General features: G+C 43.5%; 2 protein-coding genes across 7 annotated transcripts in view; one reads left to right on the forward strand and one right to left on the reverse strand.

Annotated features, from left to right (window-relative positions):
• EFCAB7 (EF-hand calcium binding domain 7) overlaps window positions 1-13013 on the reverse strand; it is a 46262-nt gene extending 33249 nt beyond the window's left edge. Inside the window, exons 1-6 of one of the 5 annotated variants that reach the window (XM_055137614.1) lie at window positions 12786-13013; window positions 10342-10520; window positions 5708-5919; window positions 4504-4590; window positions 3773-3968; window positions 3206-3327 (exon numbers count right to left, since the gene is read on the reverse strand). In XM_055137614.1, the coding sequence (XP_054993589.1) occupies window positions 3206-3327; window positions 3773-3968; window positions 4504-4590; window positions 5708-5919; window positions 10342-10519 (795 nt within the window). In that variant the 5' untranslated portion in view covers window position 10520; window positions 12786-13013. The other 4 variants (XM_055137615.1, XM_055137616.1, XM_055137613.1 and 1 more) reach the window with 4 other exon arrangements.
• Window positions 13014-13078: 65 nt separating this feature from the next.
• The window catches only part of ITGB3BP (integrin subunit beta 3 binding protein), a 53595-nt gene continuing 51874 nt past the window's right edge, over window positions 13079-14799 (forward strand). For both annotated transcript variants that reach the window (XM_055137619.1, XM_012932427.2), the window contains exon 1: window positions 13079-13416. In XM_055137619.1, coding sequence (XP_054993594.1) covers window positions 13123-13416 — 294 coding nt within the window. In that variant the 5' untranslated portion in view covers window positions 13079-13122. The remainder of the gene's footprint in view (window positions 13417-14799) is intronic.

A 14799-nucleotide genomic window follows, 5' to 3' on the forward strand; every position in this document is an offset into this window, starting at 1 on the left:
CCCTCTTCCCTAACTACCTCTTAACTAAGCGCCATTCCCTGTTCTGGAATCTTAGTAAAAAACCTAAGTTGTCTTTTGGTTTTTGGAGTTGACTCGCACAGAGCCATCTCCCCACAGGACTCTTCCTCTGGGCGGTCACAGGACAGTCTGACCAGCCTGGGGCGTCCTTGCTCTACTCGGGTGCTGCCCTCAGTCCTGTGGTCAGCACTTTTATGCCTGGGAAACTGGGCCAGCCTCTCTGATCTCTGGAGTTGGACTTCCCTAACCAAACCTCACTAATTAGAGGTCTCTGCAAAGCAGAATAATGCCTTTGAAACTACCCCTCACATCGTTCCTGCACAAAAACGGAAAGTGATTTCTTGTTCTACAATAATGTTCGCAATGCTATTATTTATTAAAGCCACTCTATGTCTCTGGCACTGTGCTAAATGTTTTATATATGTTAGATCATTTAAATCTTTCAAGACACACTAAATATAATATTTCCCATTTCACAGATGAGGAGACTGAGACTCAGAAGGGCTGCTGATTAGAGCATAGCAGAGGCCAGTTGCTGAAACCCTAGGATTCAGTCATAGATATTTCTGTCCAAAGTATTGCATCCATACCTAGAATGGTGGCCTAACAAAGTGGCTAGTAAATAAATACTGTCGAATACAAGAATGAATGAATAAGTAAACTACGATGATGAACTACCTTGGTATACTGTTAAGAAGAAAAAAATGTTAGGGACAATCCCTTGCTCTTTGGGGGGGTCATTGGGGCCACACCAGTTGTGCTGGGGGAATGGGAGGGCACAAAGATGTTGGGGGTAAACTCAAGATCTTTAGGCATGTGCCCTATCCTTGGAGCTATTTCTGAAGCCGTGATTAAAACTCAATCTGTGGGATCTGAGAGAGAGCAAAACCAAGCTCCCGGAAGAGAGCGACACAGAGAGTCTCTGGCCCTCGCTCCTGGCTGTCTTCCCCGGGGCCCCTTATAGGCGGTGGGCTCCACCTTCCCTCCCTACCCCGAGCAGAGCTCCCAGCGGCTGAAGACCTCCGGAGCCTTAGCCACAGCCATGCTCAAGGCCCCTTTCCACACGTTCGGACGAGCTTCATGCATGAAGGTACTGGCAGAGGAACCCAGGTGTGTGGGACCCGGGGCTGAGACCTCCAAGCCTGCTCGGATCGGGACTGGGCCTCTTACGCCCAGATCTCCCATTCTCCAGTAGCTAGGCAGTCACACCCAGGGACTGGCCTTGGTGCCGTGTAATCCCACCAACGGCCAACATCCAGAGACTTAAAACCAAACTCCTGGAAGCGTGAGAACTAGGCAAGCTACTAGTTTTCTGCCCACATGGGAGAGCCTCGCAAACTCCCCATGGTGTATTCATATGCCAAAACCAATAACAATGCTGGGTCTCATTCCCCTGACCCTGAAAGAGCCTCCAGTACAGCATTGTTGGGAAGGATGAGTAGAGAGAGACTTCTAAAATCTCAGGGCTAGGATGAATGGAGATGTTACTGAGACCACTCGAGAAAATCGACAATCAACGGGATGATGATGATGATGATGATGATGATGATGATGATGATGATGATGATGATGATAAGAGAGAGCGCAGTGGGTATGGTGCTTGTCTTCCGCACGAGCAACCTGGGTTCAATGCCTGAGTTCTGCCAGAAGTGATCCCTGAGCACAGAGCCAGGAGCAAGCCCTGAGTACCACCAAGTATGGCAAAAAAAACCCCAAAAAAACCCCTAACCATTTAATTTTTTAATCCACGTTTTACCATTAAGCAAACAAGGGCATACATGATCGTTTTAGTAATCTCTATTCAGCCGAACTAAGTTTTAAAATTATATTGATGTAGGCTCAATTAATAACAGCATGACACAGAAAAAGTCTAAAATCAATTTAATAGAATTTTTATATCTATGCCAGCTAAAATGTTTATTTTTACGTTTGGTCAATTAAGGCACACTTATTTGATTTTACTTATTTAGTAAAATCTTATTATTATCTTATTATCTAAAATCTTATTATCTATAAATAAATACTTATTTAGGTATTTATTAAATTCTTACTCAAATGTGTTGATAGTTTAATAATAACCTTAATAATTATTCTTCAATTAGCAATCAATTCAGTTGCAAAATGTAAAAAAGTTTCCATCAGTAGAAAATAATATTGTTGGAACACTAAATATTGCTAGACATGCACACCAAATTGCTTAGGGTGTATAGATTCCTAAACAGTCTGAACCAAATTCCTTGGAGATAATGTTTTAAAATTTTAATATAGAACAAATGTCACTGCCTAGCAATTTAAAGATATAAGGGACTTCAGAGTTCAATAACAAATACAGAGTTGTTATTTGAAACAAAAATGTAGCTCTTGAGGACGATCAGTTCAGTTTTCTAACAGCAGTTATAGTATGTGGTCATAACCATTTTTCCCCCTTTTACAGTGGTCTCTAGGTACACATTTTTAATGTATCCTAGCAGTTTCCAGTTAATGTTTTATATTTTTGTAGCTATTATTTTCTGTTGAAAGAAAACTAGTAAAGGCTGATTCTAGAAAGGGAACACAAAGAAAGAAGATCAATATTAACACTACAAATATTGACTTAGTAAGGCGACGCTGTTGGTCTTTCATAGGAACTGATCACTGGATGAACGATTTATTTATAAGAAACACCTACAGAAAATATTTTCTAAACAAAACCAAAAATTTGCTCAGAAAAGCACATAATTAGATCATTTACTCAAGTTAAAAAGGCTAAGGTCACTTTTAAACTGAAACCCTTTAAGCATTATTATTATTCGTCATATATATTAGTAAAATTTGCACAGCGGTAGGGCATTCGCTTTTCATTCGGCTGACCCGTCTTCAATTCCTCCGCCCCTCTCGGAGAGCCCGGCAAGCTACCGAGAGTATCGAGCCCGCACGGCAGAACCTGGCAAGCTACCCGTGCATATTGGATATGCCAAAAACAGTAACAACAAGTCTCTCAACGAGAGACGTTACTGGTGCCCACTCGAACAAATTGATGAGCAACGGGATGACAGTGACAGTGACAGATAGTATAAGTGCTATACTCTACAGGAAAATAAAACACGAATAATTACTTCACAAATGTACTGTTTCTCACAAACACTGAAGAGTTACTAATAAACTTAAAAGCGTTGAATAAAAAACTATTCATATAAAAGTACTATACCTTTATTGAGTTTGGCTCAGTTAATTTTGAATTTCGGTTGCTTGTTACACCCATGGTAATTATGAAGGAAACAGATGATTTGAACTTCACAGTTGTTTCCAGTAAAGAATTTCTGGTGTCACCTGTAATAGTTAGGAGTAATAGTTGGTCTCACAGTTAAAACTGTCAATAGGAAGTTTGTTTCTAAGCACAATGTAGCAAAAAAAGGTCTAGGAATTCATTTCCTTCTCTTTGATCTTCCCATTGAAAGAAAATCAGCAGCTTTATATTAATCAGGATTTAATGGTCCCTAATTTATGGGTTACTAATAAGATTCCTTATTGCAATATGTCACCTTTTAGCCTGAAATTTTACTTTTAATAAAATATAATGAGCATAGCCAAGTCAAGTTCCATAATAAAATTTTATTTCAATAGATTTTTATAGCTAAGAGAGTCTAAAATGGTAGCTAACAAAAGTTGGATTCTCATTTGTTTTATCACCAATAAGCTAAGATGAAAGGAAAAACTAATGTGACTCTGACCCACCATTCTTGGTCAAGGAATTCCTAATATCAAAAGCAAATACCTTTATTTGAAGGTGGTTCCTGGTCAGCTTTTCTTATGATTCCAGGTGACGATTTGGGCCCTGGCAATGGGTGACTTTCAGGGGACCCTTCCTTGCGGCTTCCAAACTGTTGCCGTCTCAGCTTACTGTCAACCTCCAGTTTTTCTAAGGCAGTTTTGAGACATTGCTCATTGGTTGTCATATATAATTTACAAAACTACAGGAAATAAAAAAGTAGTCCATTGGGTCAAACACTCAATCATGCATTTGGGAGAAGGCGAATGCACATTAGTAGGCAAGGGACTGACTGATAGGCGGAATACATTTCCCACTGAACGAGGGTACTCATTTTATTTTCTTGAATCAGACTGACCACCCTCAAGTGACCTAGTGGAATGCAGCCATGATTCAACAAGGAGGTCAGACTGAGTGAAAATAAAAGGCTATACTAAGAGAAATGATTTATGGTTCTTTTTACAAGACGTGTAGACTTGGGTTTGTTCTAAATAATTTTTATGGTTCTTCCACACTGGAAAAGGCATGTGTCTAATGAGAGTTTCCCGTCTCTGTGAGTACACATACTCAGGTGATTATCTCATTTTTAATGTAGTCACATAGCCATGAGACTGAAGAGATGAAATTTCTACTACAATGGTTATTCTAAGTATGTCACTGTTATATTAAAAAGTGCCCCTTAAAAAAAAAACCCAATCAGTCTAACATAGTAAGTAAATTTATATGACTTTATGTACCTTGAGGTAGTCAAATCTCCCATCAGCATTTACATCATCTAAACTTATTATGGCATTTACTTCTTCTCGAGTCATCTTCTCACCTCTCTGTAAAAGCAAGATATCAAGATATATATATATCAAAATATATATTTTGAGGGTGGGGGGACACACCCAGTGGTGCTTGGGGCCTGGTGCCTGCGGAGGTGTCTAGGGGACCTTGTGGCGCTGGGCCTCTTATACGCAAAGCAGATGCTCAGTTCTTGGGGCTCCCGGGCCCTTAAAAAAGATGGATATTTTTAAAACAAAAAAAAACTGTCACACTTAGTTACACATAAGGAAAGAATAATGTCACTCTAATCTTTTCTACAGGTTTGAAAATATAGTCTCATTATAAATCTCAAAATGGGTATTATAAGAATGAAATGAATATAAAATCCACCATTTCATAAAAATTTTGTGAAAGTGTGCAAAATTTTACTTTATTGAATTTCGAGAACTCTATGAGATATCTAATAACAATTACTATTAAATTCAGAAAATTCAGAATGATGCTTTTGCACATTTGGGTCCCACTTGGATGTTTCTCTTTTACTTGTCACAGATGAACCGATCACTGACTTACCAAGGTTTCTGGATAGGAAATGACTGCAAAGGACTAGAAGTAACATAGGGAGGGTTCGGGCACTTTGGAGGTGGTGGTGGTGGAGATGCAGCAATTTATACCAAAACCATAAACATTATTGGTACTATAAACCACATGGCCTCCCTAATAAAACAAAACTACAAAAAAGAAGGTATAGAAAAAAATTGCAAGGGAGCAAAAGGGGACTGCAATTTGGATTCAATTTTATCTTTTATTTACAAAGCATCTTTGATCCAACGAGCTAGCCAGCGGTAAAATAAATACCAACTTTACTCTCTCATAAGGATATTTAGTTGTGCCTACAGAAGCTAAAGAGTCAAACAAGGAACACATACTTCAATGAATCTAACTGATATCAATAGTATACTCTTTAAATTAAAGACTTATCAAGGGGGAAAAAAAAGCAAGGAAAAGGAAGAAAAAAAGAAGCATCTTTGATCCAGGAAGATCCTTAAGTATTTTGTAGACAACATATATGTAATTCATTCTACCTGCCCATGAAGGTTTTGTTTAACATAGACTTTCCGCGCCAAAGCAAATGCCAGTGGTTTCACAAAACATGCGTCTCACACATCTTACCTTCGTGAGGAATTTATAAAGATCAGCGTGGGATATAAAGCCATCATCAGTGACATCTAGTTGCTTAAATGAATTCAGCAGCTCTGCTTTTGAAATAGGCTTTTCATTTCTTAAAATTACACAAAAATCATCAAAATTCAGTTTGGCAGTTTGAGGAGTCCAGTACTTATTGATGGTCTTTTGGGATGGGTTCCTTCCTGCGTGCTGAAGAGCTGCCCAGTAAAACATGGTTTAGTCAGATGTTACCGAAATAGCTGGGATTATAGTTAAGTGCATTTTTCTTTCACTATTTTAAACACATATACATATCGATATAGTGTTTTCATATTATCAACATAGAACCCTTGATGTTTGCAATCTACAGTATGTTTGACTCTCAAAGCACACACATACGTCCAAAGATATTTTATGTATTCATGCTAAGAATCAAGATTTTTCTTCATATTCTAGGACTGGAGCAATAGCACAGCATGTAGGGCATTTGCCTTGCACACAGCCGATCCGGGTTCAATTCCTCCATCCCTACTGCTGGTCACAATCCTTAGCTGAGAAATCTGACACCTTCGTTTGGGTACTTCTAACCATTTGAGGTGATATTTCATAAGAACTATGCACAGTCAACCAGTACAAAAAAGAATAATCTTTGTTAAATATGATAAGGACTAATAAATATAAAACAATTTAACTAAGACAGTATTCTCAGGGAAATAGAAAATAATTCAGGGTAATAAATCCAGACATTCATTCATGCGTCAAGCACAAAAGAAGGTTTTGGTTTTTTTTAGAGATACAAACTTCATGGTTCTTAAGAACTTTTGTAATTAAAAGAGGAGGCCCATATCTGATGTGTAAATTCCCTACCTGTTGTCCTGATTCATGGTTAGTAATACATTAAAAATGCACAAACTAAAAGCTAATTCTCCCATCTTCAAGATTATGCCAGTACATGATACATAGACAACAAAATTTGGCACAAAATCAAGAAGTCAATCTTGACATGAGTTTCAGAGCTAATGAAAGCTGTAGTGTTTGCCATCTCCTAGAAAAAGCTTTGTGGAAGTTTGTAGCAGTGGGAAAAAAATTCTCCATTTTCACAAATTTATTCTGAAGATAATCAAGAAGACCCAATATCATGTTGTCCCATGAATAAAAAATAATATTCTGCCTAATTTCAGCGGTTGGGCTTTCGCCTTTCACGCGGCCAACCCAAGTTCGATTCCTCCGCCCCTCTCTGAGAGCCCGGCAAGCTACCGAGAGTATCGAGCCTGAGAGGCAGAGCCTGGCAAGCTCCCCGTGTGTATTGGATATGCCAAAAACAGCAACAATAAGTCTCTCAATGAGAGACGTTACTGGTGCCCGCTCGAACAAATTGATGAGCAACGGGATGACAGTGACAGTGAATTTATAAATGGATATTTCCTCAATTTACTTCCCAAGAGACAGGAGGAAGAGGTACATGTGTTTTAGGATTCCATCTCCAGCCAACCTGAACCCTTTAAATGCTCATAATGCCGGGCCCTGTGACATGGCTCATGGGGCTGAGCTCGGGCTTTACATGCTGGAGGCCTGGGAGCTATCCCCAGCACCCATGGTCCCCAGAGCACTGCCAGGAGCACCTCCTGAGTACAGAGTCAGGAGTACCCCCTGAGCACTACAGGTGTAGTCCCAAATCCCCAAAGTTTGCAATACAAATAGGAATTTAAAAATTGTGATTGAAGGGCTGGAGAGATAGCACAGCGGGTAGGGCGTTTGCCTTGCATGCGGCCGACCCCGGTTCGAATCCCAGCATCCCATATGGTCCCCTGAGCATGACCAGGGGTAATTCCTGAGTGCAAAGCCAGGAGTAACCCTTTGCATTGCCAGGTGTGACCCAAAAAGCAAAAAAAAAAAAAAAAAATTGTGATTGAAGTCAAAAGTCCATTTTTAGAGTGAGGGAGATAAAACAGGGGTCAGGGTACATGCACCTCACCCAAATGACTCCTGCATCTCAGGGGCCCCAAAGGCAGCCCCCAGCACTGCAGGCCCAGAGAAACATCAAATCCTCAGGCCCAAGCATTGAACCACCTGCCCAGCTGGGTGAGAATCTCAGGGAGAGGCCGCACAGCCACCCAGTACACTTTGTAGGTCCCTCCATCACTCTAAATTATAAAGTCCAAATGTAAAAAAAAAAAAGGAGGGGGCATTTTTCTGCCCAGTTCTGTGGAATTAGCAGCTCGGCACACACTTGTTTTATCATTTATAATAATGGATCTTTAAAACTTGAACAGTACACAATAACTTTCTCAGAATTAAAATCAATTCTGCACAATATAGACTCATATGTAGACATTTTCTTATCTAAGAAAGTGGCATAATTCAATAACTAACTTAACTTTGACTTCTAGTTTAGAATTAGTTGGAACCCATTTTTCGGTCTTACTTGATTTGGGGGACCTGCCTGTGCTCGGGGCTTACAGCTGGCCCAGTGCTCAGGATCACTCCTGACCTGGGGGGTCGGTGTGTGGTGCTGGGGTGGAACTGGGCCGGGCACGTGCCAGGGAAAGGCCTTCATCCCTGCCCTTCTCTCCAGCCTGGGCCCCGTTGTTAAATCTGATGACACTGTGTAGCTATACTTATTGAAATGTTCACACCAAGATACTAATCTTTTGCTCGGGACGACTACAATCTTTGACCTAACAGTACCTATACTATTTATAAGATGGGAGGGAAAACTGAATTCTATAGTTCTAGTTCCAGTATTGCTCTATTTAGTCTTGAAAAGAGAATGCCAAAATATGAATCATATGCCTACGCAGATGAACACAGAAGAGACCAATAACACCTTATTAATACACATTTATTGGTCACAAACTAAATGCCATGGTAGTGGAAGTCAGATTACATTCCACCCAGCAATGCACAGGGGTTACTCCTGGCTCTGCACTCAGGAATTACTCCTGGAGGTGCTGGGGGACCATATGGGATGCTGGGAATCGAACCCGGGTTAGCTGCGTGCAAGGCAAATGCCCCACCCACTGTGCTATCACTCCAGCCCCAGATTACATTTTTTTTTTTTTTTTGCTTTTTGGGTCACACCTGGTGATGCACAGGGGTTACTCCTGGCTCTGCACTCAGGAATTACTCCTGGCGGTGCTCAGGGGACCATATGGGATGCTGGGATTTGAACCCAGGTCGGCCGCATGCAAGGCAAACGCCCTACCCACTGTGCTAGCTCTCCAGCCCCCAGATTACATTTTTAAATTTAGTAAATTTGTGATTTTGATCTATTTTCAAAAAGAATAAAAGAAAAAACTCAAATTATAGTTTATAATTTAAAAGATGTTTTAAGCTTTTTTGATGATCATATCCTCCCCAAAGGATTTTCTAAAATAAATAATTGTATTCAAACCTAAAACACTGCTGCAAAAACAGATCAGGTGTTTGGGTTTGTTTTGTGACCACAACTGGTGGTGCTCAGAGGTCACACTTGGGGGTGCTTAAAAAGTCAGATACAGTGCCAAGGATTGACTAATGATGTATCCAAGTGTCCAAGGCAAACATCCTATCAGCTGTACCATCTCTCATGCCCTCAGATTTTTTAGATATGTGCTTCTAAAATTAGCAAAACAGTTCATCAATTTCTGTACTCATTTATTAGCCCGGATGGAGCTGACACAAGTGTTCGGTGCAAGCAGGCTCCCTGTTTATCACCCTCTCAAGGCAACAGACGTCCAAGTCTTTGACATATTTGGCAAGAACCAAACTGTTTGGAGGATTTGGGGGATTTTTGTAAGCAGTGGAAGTCAATATATAATAATGGACCGGGTTAAAAAAAAAAAAGCTATCACCCCCACCAAAAGAATTCAAATCGCAGAATGCTCAAATCTATTAAAATGTTTCAGGTTTTTTCCTAATAACTTTCTCTTACATTCAGTCCATTGTTATTTATTATGTACATTTCCCTTAGCACAAGTCAATTTAAGACTTGTAAGCACAGACGCCCAAAGTATTTTCAGGAATAACATTCCCCCCTTTTTTTTTCTTTTTGGGTTACATCTGGCATTACACAGGGGTTACTCCTGGCTCATGCACTCAGGAATTACTCTTGGCAGTGCTCAGGAGACCATATGGGATGCTGGGAATCGAACCCGAGTCGGCTGAGTGCAAAGCAAACGCCCTACCTGCTGTACTATTGTTCCAGCCCCCTGCCCAAAGTATTTTAATCTATTGTTATAAATCAGTAAGTTGCCAAAATGAGAATTTAAAAAATATTTTAGAGGCTGTGGAAATAGGATAGTGGGTAGAATGCTTACTTTGCATACAGCCAACCTGGGTTAGATTCCCAGGACTACATCAGAATTGATCCCTGAGCACCATTGAGTACTAATCCCAGCACCACCCAAAACCAAAAGCAAAAATAATATTTAAGGTAAATAACTGATGGAAGCTTTAAGAACATTAATATAATCTAATAAAACACTGAAGGATAAATTTTGGAGTTCTTCAGGAATAAAATGGCACAATAGCTTAATTTTTATTTGCTCAAGCTTTTCTAAGATAGTGGGATGATTTAGCAATGTAATTCTAATTCCAGTTTTTCTCGTTTATTAACTTTCAACAAATAAGTCATAATACTTAAATATAAAAAAAATTACCTAAAGAAAGTTGATCTTTAGAAACAATGTTTTCTAAACTGCTTTTGAAAACAGTTAAGTAGGCAGCTCTACAATTCTTGTAAAATATCTCCTCTTCAGTGGGTGGACATTTTTTGGTTCGAGCAGTCTCTGATTTCTGGCTGGAGAAAGATGCATCGCTTCCTGGATTGATGGCCATTCTATCAAAAAAAATAGAAAATTTGTTTTAGTGATGGTAATCCCTTAAAATGCAAATATTTATTTGAGTTTCAAAAGGAGTGGGAGAGGAGGTGGAAGGTAGGAATCAAGACACCAAAGTGTTTATAGGTGGGAGAAAAAGCTGAATATCATAATATGCACATGGTTGTATTAGGATGCCTTAGGCAGCTAAGATTTTATATGTATATGTGTATATATATACATACATATATTTTATATATGAGACAGAGCCAAAAAAAAAAGAAAATCGAAACCAAATACAATAAAATAAAAAGAAGAAACAAAATACAATAAAATAAATAAATAAATAAATAAAAAAGGGCAAGAAAAATGTCACACTCTTTTTTTTGTTGTTGGTTTTTGGGCTATACACTGAGGTACTCAGGGCTTACCCAGGCTCTGCAGTCAGGGATCATTCTGGCAGGGCTTGGAGGACCATAAGGGGTGCCAGGAATGCCAACCCAGGCCGGCTGTATTCAAAGCAAACGCCCTACCTGCTGGATTATCTCCCGGGACCCCAGAAAATTTTGCACTTACTGTTTCAAAGCAAGGAGCTGGAAAAACAACTCAATTGGTAAGACTTGCATGTCGCTATCCTGGGCTCCATCCCCAGCACTGAATACCAAATACCCACAGTCCCTCCAACCTTGCCAGAAGTGATAATGGAGCTCAGAGCCAGGAGCAAGGCCTGAGCTCAGCCGGGTATGACTCCAAACCGAGAACAAAAAATAAATGAATAAAAATTAAGATGAGGACAGTCAGTTGATCCACCTGGTTGAGTTGTTTCAGGAGGGGATAGTGCATACCCAGGGCTTACTTCTGGCTCTGTGCTCTGGGCTTACTCCTGGCTCTGCACTCGGGAGTTACTCCTGGCAGTGCTGGGATCCAGCCCGAGTCAGACTCTTGAAGGCAAGTGCCTTACCTGTTATTCTATTGCTCTGGCCCAGCGGCTTGATTTTTTTTTTTTTAAATCCCACTTCTGGAAATTATCATGAGCTCTCTCTCTGCCAGCCGTGGCCAGGATTAGTATTTTGGATGACCCAGCACCTCTGCTCAGAAATGCTTTCAAGAACGGCCAAACTACCTGATGGCCTCCTACACTGCACAGGCCAGGTACTGCCTGTCTGGTCTGGGGGGGAGGGTGACAGAGATGTCACTATGCCGCCCGGCGAAAGTCAGGAGCCAAAGGTGGTACATTTCGGTACACTTCTTCCTTCTTCACGGAGCGTGAAGGCTCTTGAATGACGCCGAGGCGGAGGCCCTAAACCGTGCTGGGGCTAAAGGGTTGCAACATCATTTCTCTCTGCTTGGACTTGAAAATACACCCCAAAGTAACGAATGGAATGTTTCAAGTTCACCAAGACGAGACGGGTAGGGTCCCCTACAGGACTCCCTGGCGACTTGCTCTGGAGGCCTAAATCACTCGCCTCTCCTTGCATTATAGAGAGCTTCGACACGGGGGAAAGAAAGATCCTCATCGCTTAGCACGGGCCAAGTGCCCTATTTATAAGACACGGGCCGCCTGCCTGACACTTTCCTATTACACCGACTTTGAGAAGGACCCCACGGGGACGCGGCGTCACAGTCTGCTTCCTGCAAATTGGCACCGCCACAATTAAGCCCCTCAACTTCCAACCCCTTGGCGTGCAAGCACGTCCTCACCCGACGCGCCAGAAAACTGTCCCGATCAGGGACCCCGAAGCCTCGTTTTGCAGCAAGCAATTTTCAAATGTGCACTTTTTTTTTTAAAAAAAAGGCTGGTCCTCAAATGGCTTTTATGCAAAACAGATAAAATAGATACCCCACCCGCCTCTTGCAGAAATGTTGCAAAATTCGATTCCTTCCCTTTCGGCGACGAGAGACAGCAACCGCAGCATAAATTAAGAATATAACCGCACGTCCCCAACTCCCCGAGCCCCAGGCTGGCGGGGGGTGGCGGGAGGCAGGGAAAAAAAAAAAAAACACCTTCATTTAGAACTCCAGCCCGACACCTAGACAGCGGCGGGGAGAGTACGAGGCGGTGAACTGCTCCATAAATAACCAGCTACACAGTAGCAAGAAAAATAAACTGTGACTGAGCCAGCGCCTCGGGCTTCTAGGAGGCCAGGCGGAAGCCGCGCCGTGCGGGCACCGCGGGTCCCCAGGAGAGGCGCGCGCCGCTGCGGGCGAGCATCCTCGGGCGAGCATCCTCCGGCGAGCATCCTTAGAGCGCGCGGCCCCGGACGGACACCCGCCCCAACAGGTACCGTTTGCTGGTGCGGCCCGGACGGCGGGCGTCCTGGCAGCGGAGGCGAGCAATCAGGCGGGAGGAGCGGAGCCAGGGGGCGAGGGGACCCCGCACTCAGCGATTTGCTACCTAATTCCAACTCCCGGACCGGGCGGCGCGACCAGTTCTCCCCCAGGGAGCCGACCGGTCCAGCTCACCGCAGCCCGACAGCCCCGGGCCCCGCATCCATCACCATGGCAACCGCGCCTCTCCGCCCCGGAAGTCCGGGTGGAGCACCGTCCCAAACATTCCGGCCAGAAATGTTGAGCGCGTCGTGCCAGAGCCGACCAGGCACTCGGCTGCTCCTCTTGGTTGTCATGAGGCTGTTTTTTGGGGGGCCAGATTTGTGTGTGATGGTCCCGGGTCTCCCCCAAGGGACTGAATGCGTCCCTGGGCGTGGATTCCGCCGCCCCGTCTTTCCTTTGCCCGCATCCCCCCGGCTCCCGGGTTGCTTGGGCGTGTTTCCCGCGGGCCGCGTGGAGTGTAACACAGCGCTGCCCGCGCTTTTCGGATTTCCGCGTCTTTCCGAGCAAGTTTCCCGGGTTTCGGAGCATCTTGCTCGGTGGGTCTTCCCGGGCGACTGGGTGTGCTTTCTTGGTCCTCAGAATGCCGTAAGTATCTCCTCCCCGGCTCTCGCCGGTGCTTGGGCCCCTCTGGGAGCTTTTTTTTGGTCACCCAGTCTCCTTTTTTGTTTTCCCACTTGCCTGAATATAACCAGCCGGTGTTTTTGAACTGTTGCGGTGCTTGGTACCCGCAGCCCATCTGTGTGCCAGTGACACCAGGACCCAGCCCGTAGCCCCGGCTCGCTTAATTTCTCACTCTCGTGGACGGAGGCGGGGGGCGGGGGCGGGAGGCTGTGCTAGCGATGCTGGCAGTAGGTGCAAAGCTGGGTTGATATGCTGAGCGTGGGTCGACGGAGCTGGAAAGGCGCTTGCTTGGTCATCGGATGGGATCTTTCATTGCTTTTCTGAGGAAGGCGAGATCATGCTAACGTGGAAGCGCCGTGGCGTGGTGGGTCTCTCGAGACCCGAATTCCAGCTCTTAAAAAAAGAAAAAGAAAAGTTGTACAATGACACTGTGATTTACCAAGTTGTTCATACCACAGTTGTTTCAGGCATTAATGTTTGCAACACCAGTCCCACCAGCGGGGTGATCTTCCCTCCGCCAATGGCCCCATTTTCCTACCCACCACCCCACCCTGCCCTCTTGTAGGTGCAAATCAATTTACTTCTTGTTTGCTGCAATACAAACGGGACGATCAGATCTTAGATCAGTAAGCGTCCCTTTGTGGTGATTGCTGTATTTCACACCGATGTTACTAAAGTCATTGCCTGAGGTCTACCGTGCTGTTTAGCACTGGTTGAGCCTTCTGTGTTATTGTGTCGTCTCCTTCAGCTTGCCGGTCTTCTATGCAACGCTTTAGTCAGATTTCCTATGATCCTACTGGGCTTACAATACTATGAAAGTTTGAGGTGTCATAAGCGGCCGTGTGGTCCACTGTAGGTCTAGAACAGTTTGGCAGTTTGATGAGGTTCAGTTGGGGAGTGGAACTGTTTCTATGTCAGAGAGTCTCAGGTAGGGTTGTGGGCTGCTGTGACTCCAGGCAAGGCTGTTTCTCTACCAGCAAGATGGCTGGGTCGGGGGTGGGGGCTGCTGGGTTTTCCCATAGTGGGTGGGGAGATTTGGCCTGCCCCAATTCCGAGAATACCCACAGAATTTTCGGTCCTTAGACTGGTTCCGTCTAGGAAGATTCAGCTGCTTGTCATTTTGTTTGAGAGTAGATGTGAGGCTGGACCCTTTTATGTCGACAGATGTCCAGTATGGCTGCGGGCTGCTGTGCCTTCCTGCAGAAAGAGGAGTCTGCCCACCCCCATCCCAAGAAAGCCCCAGAGTTCTCAGTCCAGATCAGTCTACGTGTGAAGATTCTGTGGTATCATGTTCTTTTAGAAATGTGATGCTGGACCATTCTCTCTACTGGCAAAATGGCTGGTGCT

Source organism: Sorex araneus, chromosome 5, assembly GCF_027595985.1.
Source record: "Sorex araneus isolate mSorAra2 chromosome 5, mSorAra2.pri, whole genome shotgun sequence".
NCBI lineage: Eukaryota > Metazoa > Chordata > Mammalia > Eulipotyphla > Soricidae > Sorex > Sorex araneus.